The 14871-nt window shown below is 37.8% G+C and overlaps 1 protein-coding gene across 1 annotated transcript in view; it reads right to left on the bottom strand.

The window, feature by feature from the left end:
* LOC117706989 (acidic mammalian chitinase) overlaps window positions 1-9460 on the bottom strand; it is a 30451-nt gene extending 20991 nt beyond the window's left edge. Inside the window, exons 1-3 of the mRNA XM_034500236.2 lie at window positions 9391-9460; window positions 8048-8077; window positions 7351-7552 (exon numbers count right to left, since the gene is read on the bottom strand). Coding sequence (XP_034356127.1) covers window positions 7351-7552; window positions 8048-8077; window positions 9391-9415 — 257 coding nt within the window. The 5' untranslated portion in view covers window positions 9416-9460. The remainder of the gene's footprint in view (window positions 1-7350; window positions 7553-8047; window positions 8078-9390) is intronic.
* Window positions 9461-14871: the final 5411 nt, after the last annotated feature.

Below are 14871 nucleotides of genomic sequence, written 5' to 3'. Positions count from 1 at the left end.
GGAAGAAGAAGGGGAAGAAGAAGGGGAAGAAGAAGGGGAAGAAGAAGGGGAAGAAGAAGGGGAAGAAGAAGGGGAAGAAGAAGGGGAAGAAGAAGGGGAAGAAGAAGGGGAAGAAGAAGGGGAAGAAGAAGGGGAAGAAGAAGGGGAAGAAGAAGGGGAAGAAGAAGGGGAAGAAGAAGGGGAAGAAGAAGGGGAAGAAGAAGGGGAAGAAGAAGGGGAAGAAGAAGGGGAAGAAGGGGAAGGGGAAGGGGAAGGGGAAGGGGAAGGGGAAGGGGAAGGGGAAGGAGAAGAAGAGACAGAATTCCAGCTCAAAGACCAAGAAAGTATTTTTAACAAAATCATAGAAGAACAATCTCCTAAACTAAAAAAAAAAAAAAAAAAAAAAAAAAAAAAAAAAAAAAAAAAAAAAAAAAAGACATGTCTATAAAGGTACAAGCCTGCTGAACACCAAATATATTGGATAAGAAAAGAAAGTCATAATTGCCACAACCACCACCACATAATAATAAAAAACACTAAACATTCAAAACAAAAAAATATTAAAAGCTGCAAGGAGAAAAGACCAAATAACATAAAAGCAGAACTATTAGAATTACATCTGATTTCTCAATGGAGATTCTAGAAGACAGAAGAGCTTGAACACACATCTTGCAGACTGGGAGAAACCACATATGCCAGCCCAGACTACTATATCCAGAAAAATGCTCAATTGCCATAGATGGAGAAAATAAGATATTCTACCATAATGTCAAATTTAAACAGTGTATATTGGAACAGCAACTGTCTCTGACTCTGTTGTCTGCCTTTAAATCTTTTTAACTTAACTAGGCTGCCTTGTCCAGCCTCAATAGGTGAAATGCACCTAGTCCTACTGCAGTTTAATATGCCAAATTGGGTTGCTATCCATGGGAGGCTTCCCCTTCACTATGGAGAAAAGGAGAGTGGAAGGAAGGGAGGTGAGAGGGAGGGAGAGACTGGGAAGAGAGGAGGGGGAAGCTGTGTTTGGGATGTAAAGTTAATTGATTGATTGATTGATTGATTGATTAAAGAGATATCAATTAATTAATTAAAGAGAAAAAGAATAAACAATATCTATCCACAAATCCAGCCCTACAAAATGTGCTAGATGAAAAGTCCCAACCCTAGGAAGTTAACTACACCTATGAATACAAAAGGAATAGATCTCACAGCAGAAAAACCAAAAGAAAGGAAACACACACATACATATGCACACACATGCACACACACACACCCTCCAACAACAATAACAACAACACAATAACCAGAGTTAGCAATCATTGGTCATTTATAACTCTCAAATATTAATGAATTCAATGCCCAAATAAAAAGACACAGAGTAACATAATGTGTGAAAAAACAGGGTCTATCCTTCTGCTGCAAAATGTACCTCAATATCAAAGATAGACATTATTATCTCAGAGTAAAGAAGTGGAAAAATATTTTTCAAGCAAATGGCCCTAAGAAACAAGCTGATATAGTCATTCTAATATCTAACATAAACTTCAAACTTAATCAAAGAAGATAGGGAAGGACACGTTATACTCATCAAAGGAAAGATCCACCAAAATGATCTTTCAATTCTTAATATCTATGTTCCAAAAGCAAAGGGACTCACATTTACAAAGGAAAGACTATCACAGTACTAATCACATATTACCCTCTCACAGAAAATGGGAGACTTTAATATCACATGCTCACCAATAAAAGTCATCAAGACAAAACTAAACAGAAAAATATTGCAGCTAACAAATGTTAAACCAACTAAACCTAACAAATATTTACAGAACATTTCATTCAAATCCAAAATAATATATCTTCTATTCTGTAACTTTTATAGTTTTCTTTAAAATTGAAAACATAGTGGAACACAAAACAAGTCTCAGCAGATAGAAGAAAATTTAAATAACTTCCTGAATCCTATCAGACTATCAGGAGCTAACTCTTGATTTCAACAACAGAAACAACAAAAATCCTACAAATTCAAACTGAATGAAAACTGGGTCAAGACAGAAATAATGAAGGAAATTAAAGATTTTCTAGAATTCAATGAAAATGAATATATTACATAAACAAACTTATGGGACACAATGAAAGCAGTGTTAAGAGGAAGTTGAAGAGATCTCATACCAGCAGGTTAACAGCACACCAGAAAATTCTAAAACAAAAACAACAAAAAAGAAGTAATCAAACCTAGTAGGAGCAATGCCCAAAGCAATAAACTTAGGTCTGAAATCCATTAGATAGAAAGTTATTAATGCAAAGAATCAGTGAAAGAAAAAATTAGCTGTTTGAGAAAATCATACGATGAACAAATTAATCCAAATGGACTAAAACACAAAATTAACAAAATCATCAAGGAAAAGAAAAACATAACAACAAACACTGAAAAAATCCGGAGAATCATAAGGACAGAGTTTAAAAGCATATACTCTACCACAATGGAAAATATAAAAGAAATGACTAATTTCCTCAATAGGTACCACTTACTAAAGTTAAATAAAAGTGAGAAAACAATTTTTTAAAACCTATAACTCCTAGTAAAAAGGAGCCATTCATTAAAAATCTCCCAATTATAAAAAGGCCCAGGGCCAGATGGTTTTAGCATCAAATTCTATGAGAATTTCAAAAAAGAGATAATATCAATACTCCTCAAATTATTCCACAAAGTATAAACAGAAAGAATTTTGCCAAATTCTTTTTATGGGTCCACAGTCACACTGATACACAAACCACTCAACAGAGAAAGAGAATTAAAGGCAGTTTTCCTTAAAATATACATTCAATAATACTCAATAAAATAATTGTAAACTGAATTCAAGAATAGCAAAAAGATCATCCACAATGATTAAGTAAGATTCATCCTAAAGATGCAGGGATGGTTCAATATTCAAAAATCAATAAATGTAATCTACCATATAAACAAACTGAAAGTTTAAAAAAAAAACTTGAACATCTCATTTGATACAGAAAAGGCCTTTGATCAATATCCCAGACCCCTTCATGATAAAAGTCAAGGATGGATACAAGAAAACAAGGGACATATCAGGCAATGTACATTAAGTGTGTAGCCAGCATAAAATTAAATGAAGAGAAACTCAAAGCAATTCCACTGAAAACAGAAACAAGACAATGCTGTCCATTTTCTCAATATAGATTAAACATAAAACTTGATATTTTAGATAGACCAATGAGACAATATAAGGAAATCACAGATGTACAAATCGGAAAGAAATAAATCACAAAATATTTTATTTGCACGTGATATGATAGTAAGTGACCATAAGTGACCATAGAATTCACCGGAGAACTCATACAAATGAAAACTGTTTATAGCAGCCTTATTTATATAGTCAGAAGCTGGAAACAATCCAGATGTTCCTCAACAGAGGAATGAATACAGAAAATGTGGTACATTTGCACAATGGAGTACTACTCAGCTATTAAAAACAATGACTTCATGAAATTCTTAGGCAAATGGATGGAACTAGAAAATATCATGCTGAGTTAGGTAACACAGACACAAAAGAACACACACGGTATGTACTCACTGATAATTTTATATTAGCCCCAAAGTTCAGAATACCCACAATTCAATCCACAAACCATATGGAGTTTAAGACGGAAATCCAAAGTATAGATGTTTCAATCCTACATAAAGGGTGAACTGGATAATCACAGGAGGTTGAGGGAGGTCAGGACCTGGGAAGGAGAGAAGGAGGATGTTGCAGGAGATATTTTAAAATGGCGGCACCCAATTGTCTTGTGTTACAGAGCTGCCATGTTCCCGACTAGCCTAGGCCTGAGACCACGAGCAGTGGTGGCATGCCAGAGACACTGACCTTGCTACCCACAAGACGCCAGCATGGGAGATGGCTGTGCCACTCTTCCACACTGTCTCCACAAGGCTGGGCTAAGCCCAGACCATCCCACAATCCACGCACTACCTAGTAGAAATGAGACTCTAATGTTTAAAGATTATTCAACAGCTTTATATATTTGTTAATGCTCAATAACAAGATGCCCACACAATTAGAGGTATAACACAATACCCAACCTAGATATATCAGCTACCTTTGACTGTTAGAGACACGTGCATGACCACTGCCATGTTCCTTTCTCTCTTGTCCTCTCTCCCCCAGCTCCTCCTCTTCCTTTCCTTACTACTCCCACCTTGCAGGAAAATATGCTGCTACATGGGGAGAGAAAAAGAAATGGGCCAGAACAGGTATTGAAAAGGACAGGAAAGAAGTACAGAGGGTCAGAAAATTGAATAGAAACATGTAGCAGTGGGGGATGGAAAACTGGGGGTGGCCACTAAAAAGTCCCAGACTCCAAGGAAGCAAGAGGCTTCCAAGACCCAACAGTGATGATTTTAGCCAAAATATCCAACAAATGGGGATATACCTTTAGAGACCACCTCTAGTAGTTAGGTACAGCCCTCAGTTAAGATATGGGGTCGCCCATTCAGTCTCAAAATTTTTAACCCAGAAATGTTCCTATCTCAAGGAAAGAAAGGGACAAAAAAATGGAACAGAGACTGAAGGTAAGGCCAATCAGAGACTGCTTAGAGATCCATCCCATCTTCAGACACTAAACCCCCACACTATTGCTGATGCCAAGAAGCACTTCCAGACAGGAACCTAATATGGCCGTTCCCTGAGAGGTTCTACCAGCACCTGACCAATACAGATGCAGATACTCACAGCCAACCACCGGACTGAGCCAAGGGACTCCAATAGAAGAACTAGGGGAAGGACTTAAAGAGCTGAATGGGATTGCAACCCATGATAGGAAGAACCATATCAGCTAACTGGACCACCCTGAGTTCCCAGGGACTGTACCACCATCCAACGAGTATACATGGGGGGAACCATGGCTCCAGATACATATGTAGCAGAGGATGGCCTTATCTGACACCAATGGGAGGGGAGGCCCTTGACCCTTGATGCTACAGTGTAGGAGGTTGCTAGAGCAATGAGAGTTTCACTCTTTGTCTGACCTCATAAAGTTCCCCTACACACACATAGACCCTACAACCTCTGGGTATGCAGATAAATCCTCTTCTAACATCCTGGCCAATGATACAGAGCCACATAACCCTTGCCCCAGAGACCCTGGCCACCTCCTCAGGGGCGTGAATATCCCTTTACCACACCCCCTAATAAATGAACCAGTTCTCTGAAGCTGTTTCCAGATGTGTTTACTGTCAATACTCAGATGCTGCACAGCATGACCTGTGCCTGAATAAGCATCTCTCCCTCCAACCCATCTCAGTGTACAATGGGCCTGGATACTTTAAATGAGAGGCAGACAGGGGTTGGCACAAATATATCAAGAACTCAGTTCAATAACAAGGAAAAAATAACATAATTCTAAGATGAACACAGCCCTGAGTATACATTTTCCAAAAGTATATTAATGCCTCAAAAGTATATAAAAAGGAGATAATTAATTATACATAAGAGAAATACAAACTTAAACAGCACTGATAGTGTTTCTTCTCCAAAACGGGTGAAAAACGGGTATTGTCAATTATGTAGAGAATGCAGAAAACAGTTGGTGTAAATGTAAATGTTTATAGACATCATACACAAGTGAGGAGATCTCTGAACAAATTTAAAGTAGAACTATGGTAAGGCCTAGCAACATTCTTAATAAGGTTAGGTCCAAATGATGCAAACCAATGATTCAGACAGATACAAGCACTTCCTTATTTGCTGTAGTGTTATTCTTGGTTAACCAAGATACATACTCACTGCAAGTGTTCATCAAAGAATGAACCATTAAAAATGTATGGGCTATGATATGCAATGAATTATGTTATTTAATCATAAATGGAATGAAATATAGCATGTTTAAATCTGAAAGATAATGTGCTATCTGAAGTAAACAAGGCATAGAATGACAACATATCATTTATAAGCAAATTATTCTAAAATATTTGACCTCACAAAAATAGATGGAAGGATTTTTTTTCCTTTCATTGAAAATAAATTCTTTTCTCATACAAATATCCCAATTATAGTTTCTCCTCCCTCTACTCCTTCCAGTTTTTCCCACCCCACCCCTTTGTATATATTCTATTTCTATCTTTCACTAGGAAAGAACACATTTCTAAGATATAACAACTAAACATAACAAAATAAAATTTAATAAAATGAAGATAAACTAACATATAGAAGTTACAAGGTTTAAGAAGTAGAAGGGAGGATTAAGGAGATGTTGCTCCACAAATACAAACATAAGTGAAATAGGAAGAAAAGGCAAGAGAGCTCATCTTTAAACACTGTCTCTATCATTCATAGCACTGTGTAGTATTTTGAAAAGCATTAGAAGTTTACCTAAAATGTTTTATCATAAAAATGTATGAAGAATATTTGCTAATTTTCACATGAACCATGCCACTTTGTACTTATTTCAGAACATCAATGCTTTCATGTGGTTGTGTCAACAAAAAAAATAACAAGGAAGTGTCTATGCAGAGGTTCTTGGCCCTGGTGATAATGCCACATATAAGTTTTATCATGTGGAGCAGGCCAAAAATGAAACAGAATAATCACAGAAGAGAGGGTAGGAAGACTGTAGGAAACAGAGACAGTAGACTACAAGAAATGTGTTTGCTAGACACAACAGAGAAGTTGAGCATATGAATTCACAGCAGTTATAAGAGCATGCACCAACATATCCACAACCTCAGGGCAGACAGAATATTATCATGGAGAGGGAAGGTTGGCAAAAGGTCCCATTCCTATCTGAAGCCATTAGTGCCGATTAATAGCCACTGGGAGAGTCTATTTTCTTGAAGGGTATGACTCCTAGTAGTTAAACCATACTAAACCTTACCGCAGTGGGTACCCATGTACCCAAAAATATATGAACAACACAAATTATATTCAATAACTTTAAAACAAAAACAGAAAGTTGCATAGGTAGAGAAAGAGGGAGCATATGAGAGGGTTTGAAAAGAGAATAGTATGATTTTAACACATTATACATATTCTTACAATTAATTTTACAATAAGTAAAAATTATGATTGATAGATAGGTAGATGATAAATAGATGATAGATAGATAGATAGATAGATAGATAGATGATAGATAGATAGATAGATAGATAGATAGATAGATAGATAGATGAAGGAAACAGAGAGAGAAGGAAAGAGAGAGAGAAAGAAAGAAAAAAGAAAGAAAGAACAAAAGAAAGAAAAGCACTGATTTGTTACATATCACAAATCTGTTGGTTATGAATAACATCTTCAGAAGCAATGGTGGTGGTAACTATTGGTCCAAAACATATAACTTAGATATCTATTTACCCCTTTCTTTTACCTGTTTTTCAAGTCATTGAAAGCTTTATAGAGAGTAACATCATTCCATTCTATGGTGGTGATCTCATTGTTCTTCATCCCAGCAAAGGCATAGATCAGGTGAGTACACAGGCAGGGGTCAATGTCATCAGGCTTGAAACTCCCCAGGCCTGGCCGATACTGGGCCCAGTTAGTGAAGTAGCATACCAGATTGTAGGCAGACCCTGTAGTGATCAAAAATAATTATGATGGCCTGGTGTATTTGGTACTGAACTGTGAAAATAGTTTGGGTTCTGCTCCTGTTTCTCTCCCTGCCTCAGAGCCCTGATCTCCAAGTGTAGGTGACTACTGTGAGTTTCACATAAATCAAGAGATGGCAAAAATACATTTGAGGATCTTGAAACAAAAATGCCCATAGCTTATGAAGCTCAAAGGTCTCATAAAAAGTAGTGGGTGAGAATTTAAAACTCTTAAGTGGTCAAGCTATAGAGACTAGCAATAACAGCTGAGCTAAAAAGTCTACTCCCGCACAAGACAAGCCCATATCTCTTTCTCTAATATGTTTTATCTCCTAGTATGTTTTTTCCAAATATAATAATACTGGAATGTATTTTACTTAATTATATTAATCAGATAGTTGTATTAACTGAATTATGATATTTAAGTTTTATGGTAATTCATTGTTTTGTCAAAAGTAGAACCTGGAATCAGTAACTCACCCAGCTGAGCATTCAGCAGAAGAGCCAGACCTAGAAAGAGAAAACAGATATTAATCCTGAAGCAGTTGCCTGAATCTTCTAGAATATAACTCTAGAGCTTCAGGGTCCACCCTGCATATCATGTGTTGGGACAGCTCAAGTGAAACTTTGCAGTTGTGTAAAGAGGTGATCTTTTCAGTACACATTCTTCGATCTACACTTTACCACTTGGCCAAAAATTGTCGCTATCCTTTTTTACATTCTGCACCATAATTTTTGTAAATGTGAAGTCTACTATGTGTAAATCAGGGCTGAATGAAGTTGCTCCAAATTCACAGCACTCAGTGGCCACAGGATCAAATGTGCCTCATTTCCCAGAGCTGATATGAGCTCAGTACTTCAACTGAGAAAGCACCCTCTAAAGCAGAAAGTAAAGCTAGAGGAACACAATGGTAACATCTTCAGAGAAATTTTGCTACAGAAGATATGCCTCCAGATGCTCCTTCTTGGCTTCGACCAAGAACTTTCTTTAGACATTATCTCCCTCTATAGTTCAGGCTGCCATTGACCTAGAGAACCTCCTGTTTGTGCTACTTGAGTACAAGTATGAGTTTGAATCACTGTCAAGAGTATTAGGCCACTTATCTCAGCATCTTTGTATACCAGGCTTTGGAATCCCTTTGAAAAAGACTTTGAAGCATAACAAAGTTTCTAAAGTGCAAATTTAGAGCAGCTTATATGTTTTAGATATGAATTGTCTCTAAACAACTACTAAATCAACCATTCATTGAATGTCTAGAGTGACAATTATGTCACCATCATCTCAGCAGGATTATAAAGGAAAATAAATAATCCAGCAGAAAGAAGAACAAAGAAAACTTGCATATCTCTGTGAAGATTGCTACTGGTTTTTTGTTTGTTTGCTTGCTTGCCTGCCTGCCTGCCTGCCTGCCTGCCTGCCTGCCTGCCTGCCTGCCTGCCTGCCTGCCTGCCTGCTTGCTTGCCTGCTTGTTTTATCTCCAAAAGAACTATTTTGTATTTACAGAGAAGTAAATAAACATAATATCATTTCAAGCCAGGTGGTGCAGGAAGATGAGTAGGGAAAATGAATGGCTGGAAATGACAGAAAAGAGTAAGACAGGTACTGAAAGACAAGGAGACTTACTTTTAGCACCATAACATGCCAGTGACATGAGCTTAGAGAGCAAGAGAAAGACTTGTTATATGAAGAAAGAACATTTTCAATGAGAAGAAAGAAACAAAAATGTCAGAGGTGGCATGCACTGACTGTTTCCTGGTTATGAGATCCCAAGATGGAAGTACACACAGCAAGGCCAAAGCTCTGGCTCTGACTACAGACTCACCTGTAACAAGAAGGAGCTTGGCCATGGTTCCTTCAGTACTGCTCCAGCAGAACCTCAGATGGCTTTTTATACCATGTGAGTGCCTGCTTATCACAAGGATTTCTAAATGGTCAGTTTAAGCAAGACGTGACTAATCACTGAATTCATAGACCTCCCCTGCAGATTCGGCTGCTCAGCACTCTCACCTCTGCCATCACCTTTCCTGCCCTGTATGGACAACATAACACTGTGTCTCCTTAGAAGGGTCATGTAAACCAATAGAAACAATCTTGAATCTTAATAGCTTTTTTGGCAGTTCCCACTGTGGACAAACACCTGTTCATATACTGAAGTTCTTTCATTTTGTGGACATTTCACGCCTGGCATAAACGAATGTTCTTATTGAAAAGTAAATACCAAAAACCCTTGGAAATTATTAGCTGCTTTAAAACCTTTTTCTTTTGTGGAACTTCCATATGCAAAATGTACAGTCTGCGCCTAAAGAACTTTTCTTCTTTAGGGGATGTTCTTAAACATTCTGCCGATTCCTGTTCTTAAGAGTGACTTCAAGTTAAAATTCTAAGGTAATTTGGTTTAAGACTTTATGAATGGGAAATTAGACAAAATATTTTATTCATTATTCCTGACAATTGCACTAATTTATAGCTATAAACACAAACATTGAGAAAGCAGTTTGACACCATTTCCATTTTGCAAAACAACAGAGATAGGTTCTCCAAACTCTTGATTAGTTTTAAAGTTCCAAATATAAATTTCCTCCTGTAGAACAGGTCTCAAATCCAACCACTAAGTTACTGATTATCCTCATAACAGTCACTTCACACAGGTACCAATAAAACCATCTTGCCTAACAGATCAGTATTGTAACACACATCTTCTACTGCCTTGTAACAGCACAATATGAAAGGTGGAAACTTCCAACTTAGTTCCAACTTGATTTCACTGTGTCCTACAGCCAAGGATGTAGTTTCTTCAGCAAGAAAGTCTAACTGTCTCATTCTAGTGGGTGACCAAGAACAATGGCAATAGCCTGAATTGTTCAGGGACTATCATGGCCTTCATGATTAACAACCATAGGAAATATCCCATGGTTAGAACTGAGATTTTTGTTCATTTATCCAATGGCTTCTGGTAACATCATCTGCAAACATGTGGTATTTCCATTAAAATTCCTTTATTTAAAATTATTTGTTTAGAAAAAAACATAAAAGTGTCTATAGAAAACACTTAGGGGAAAGATTGAAGGAGCTGAAGGGGATTGCAACTCCATAGGAAGAAAAACAGTATCAACTAATTCAGACCCCTCAGAATTCACAGAGACTAAGCCATCAACCAAAGAGCATACATGGGCTGGTCCATAGCCCCTGGCACATAGGTAGTAGAGGACTACCTTGTCTCATCTCAGTGAAAGAGAATGTGCCTAATCCAGTAGATACTTGATGCCCCAGGGAAGGGGAATATAGGGGACAGGGTGAACTTTAAGTAGGCGGGGAGGGGGGGTAAGGAGCATCATCTCAGAGGCAAAGGGGAGGGAGGATAGGGAGAAAACACTTTTGTGGGAACCATCTAAGAGAACTCTGAAACACTGCTAAGAATACTGAAGTGTAGCTCTCTACAACTGATGGATTCTGGTGGGGGTCCAGGTGGGGAAGGATTAAGTTTTCTTTTAGTGTTGGCCATCAGGAGTTTGACCATGCTCTGTAAATGTATAGGCAACACAAATTGGACACATTTCCTCCTCTTCCTCCTCATTTTCCTCCTCTTCCTCCTTCTCTCCCTCCTCCTTTTCTTCCTCTTCCTCATCCTCTTCCTCTTCTTCTTCTGTTGCAGAGGGAAGGTCACAAGGGTAGGGAGACAGACCTGGGAGGACTAGGAAGTGAGTGTGCTAGGGGTTTGTGTTATAAAACTCTTAAATAATTAATAAAACTATTATGAAAAACCATGTGTATTAGGTTACAGAGTTATATAGTTCCACATAGTTTTTCATACAACCTAAATTTTGTTTAGTGATCCTTATACACACACACACACACACACGCACATGCACACACACACACACACACACACACATTCTTTTCTCTAATTCATGCCCCTATTTTATCCTAGTTTAAACCTTTCCACTTGCAGAATTTCTTTCTTTAGTTTCACAACATATATGTTCTATCATATGAGTTCTACCTTTTTTTAAGGCCTGTCCCCAATCCCAGAAGCTGATTTCTTGATTACTGGCCTCTATAGATATTCCAAGTTAAATGTACAAGTCTAAAAATCCAAAGCTAAAACCTATATATGATTTAAAAAAAGATGGCATTCATCTTTATGGGCCTAGGTTAACTAGTCTATTTCCCAGTTTCATCTACAAATATTTCCCTACAAATATTTCTTATATGCACCACATTTTTATTATCTATTCATCAGTTGATGTGTATCTGGCCAATTTTATTTTCAAGCTATTTGAAATATTGCAATGATGAGAGTAGGCATGTCTTTGAAGTAAGAGTGAATCTTTTGGGTACATGCCCAGTGGTTGGGCTGGGTTATATTATAGCTTTATTTTTATCTTTTTCTGAAACCTAAATATTGAGTTCTATTAAGTCTGTACCAAGTTACATTCCTTATACCAACAGAATACAATGGCTTCTTTCCCCCACATTTTATTCAGCGTTTTTTGTCATTTGTTTTCTGGATGGTCACTATGTTGACTGTGTGACAGAATCGCAAAATAGTTTCTTCTTTTTTTGAGATTATATTATTACATCATTTCTCCCATCCCTTTCTGTTCTTCAAATCCTCCCATAGACTCCTCCTTGCTCTCTTTCAAATGCATATACATTTTTTAATAATTGTTGTTACATGGTGTGTGTGTTTGTGCGTGTGTGTGTGTGTGTAAAAATATATACATTCCTAAATATAACCTTCTCTGTCTATACAATTCTATTATATGCATGTTTTCAGTATTGGCCATTTAGTATTGTATAATCAACTGTTGTATTCTTACCTAAAGAAGACTATTTCTCCTGCAGTTAGTGTCCTGTAGGACTTTATGCAACATTGAGGTATCTATATAAAACTTCAAAACTAATGAGTCACAAGGCAGATAATTTTTCTTTTGACAAAACTGTGCTGACATAAAAATTATTGCTTTGATATTCATGTATCTCCACCAGTCAAAGATAGTTGTTATATCTAGGTTGGTTAGTGGGTTACACCTCTGATTGAACAATTCCAAACTTATAAAGCCTATGATTAACATTTTTTTAAAAAAATGTATAAATGCAAAAAGGAAAAGGGGGCATGGGATAGAAGTTTTCTAAGGGGAGGAATGGGGAAAGGGGATGGCATCTGAAGTGTAAATAAAATATCTAATAAATAAAAAAATTAAAAATTATTGCTTTAATTTTTTAATGATCTTATAAAGCTAGAAGATAGATATTGAATGTTTAGTTAGAAATGGATCTTACTGGAAATACATATAAACATTTTTGCTGTACCTCCTTATTTGATTTATGATGAACTTTTGGAATGTAAAGATGTTTGGAATGACATATATTTATTTTGAGAAAGTATTTTTAAAAGTACAATAGGAAAGAGTCCCCTCTTTTTTCTCTCAGCAATAAAGATTTAAGCCTCTTTTCAGAGTGAGTTTTTCTCTCTGAGAGTGGCTTTCTCTGGCTCCTAAGGGGTTAATGAACTCAGAGTCTCTAGCTAAATCAGAGAATAACCTATAAGAAAAGAACAAAGAGCCAGAGTAATCACTTCTTTATTTAATCCCTTACTTAATTCCTAACAGCAGGTGTTACTTCCCAGAAGCCAGTGGTTTCTGGCCACAGAATAACTAAGAATTAAGAAAGGTAAATATTTATTTTTAATTATCTTTAATTTTTTATAGTCTAGTTGTTATCCCCCTCCTGGTCTACCATCCAACAGTTTCTCATTCCATTCTTCCTCCCTGTCTCCAAGAGAATGTCTCCACCCACACCCACCCTGCCAGGCTTCCCACTCCCTAGGGCCTCAAGTCTCTCTGAGGTGAGAACAGGCAGTCCTCTGCTGCATATGTGAGAGGTGGGGCGTGGGGGGGGGGTCACTACCAGCTAATGTATGCTGCCTGGTTAGTGGCTCAGTGTCTGAGAGACCTCAGAGGTCCAGGTGAGTTGAAACTGCTGGTCTTCCTATGGGATCACCCTCCCCCACAACTTCTTCCAGCATTTCCTTAACTCAACCACAGGGGTCCCTGGCTTCTGTCCATTGCTTGGGTGTAAGTATCTGTGTCTGTCTCAGTCATGTACTTGTTGGACCTTTCAGAGGGCAGCCATGCTAGGCTCCTGTCTATAAGCACACCATAGCATCAGTAATAGTGTCAGGCCTTGGAGCCTCCCCTTGAGGTGGATCCTAATTTGGCTTGGTCACTGAAACTTCTTTCCTTCAGTCTCTTCTCCATTTTTGTTCCTGGAGTTCTTTTAGATGAGAATAATTCTGGGTCAGTTTTTGACTGTAGAATGACAACCCCATCCCTCCACTTGATGCCCTATCTTTCTACTGGAGGTGGACTCTACAAGTTCCCCACAGCTGGGCATTTCATCTAAGGTTCCTCCCTTTGAGTCTTGAGAGTCTCTCTCCTCCCAGATCTCTGATACTTTCTAGGTCTCCCCACCTCCTACCTGTTTTCATTCATTTTGCTGGTCCTCAGAACTTACTCCTCTTCCTCTACCTCAATACCTTATTATGTTTCCCCTTTCCCTTTCCCTTCAACCTCCACTATCCCACCCAGGTCCCTCCCTCCCTTTGCTCCCCATGATTACTTTCTTCTCTCTCCCAAGTGGGATTGAGGTATCCTCACTTGAGTCCTTCGACTTGTTAACCTTCTTGAGTTCTGTGGATTATATCCTGGGTATTCTGTTCTTTTGAGGCTAATATCCACTTATTAGTGATTACACACCATGCATGTCCTTTGCAGTCTGACTTATCTATCTCAGGATATTATTTTCTAGTTTCATTCTTTTGCCTGCAAAACTCATGATGTTCTCATTCTTTTTTTTTTTACAGGTTCCAGTTTCTGTACCTCCTTTATTGGATATTTTATTTACATTCCAGATGCCATCCCCTTTCCACATTTCGCCTCCCTAGAAAACCCATATCCCAACCCTGCTTCTCCTATTTTGCTTTTATACTATTTTTTAATGTAAATCAAAGGCTTTATAAGTTTGGTAATGCTCAATAACAAGATGCCCATACAATCAGAAGTGTAACCCAATACCCATCCTAGATATACCAACTATCTTTGACTGGCGGAGACACATGAACATCTGCCTCCATGCTCCCCCTCTCTCTCCTGTCATCTAGCTCCTCCTCTCCTTCTCCTCCTCCTCTCATTACTCCTTCTCTTCCTCTCCTTACTCCTCCCAACTTAGCTCCTCCTACATATCACCATTCCTGTTTAAATAAAACTTTTCTCTTAAAAAAACAATTAGAGCATAACTATAC

This window comes from Arvicanthis niloticus, chromosome 4 (assembly GCF_011762505.2).
Source record: "Arvicanthis niloticus isolate mArvNil1 chromosome 4, mArvNil1.pat.X, whole genome shotgun sequence".
In the NCBI taxonomy this organism is placed as follows: Eukaryota; Metazoa; Chordata; class Mammalia; order Rodentia; family Muridae; genus Arvicanthis; species Arvicanthis niloticus.
The sequence above is the reverse complement of the archived record's forward strand: the minus strand, read 5'-3'. Positions and strand labels throughout refer to the sequence as shown.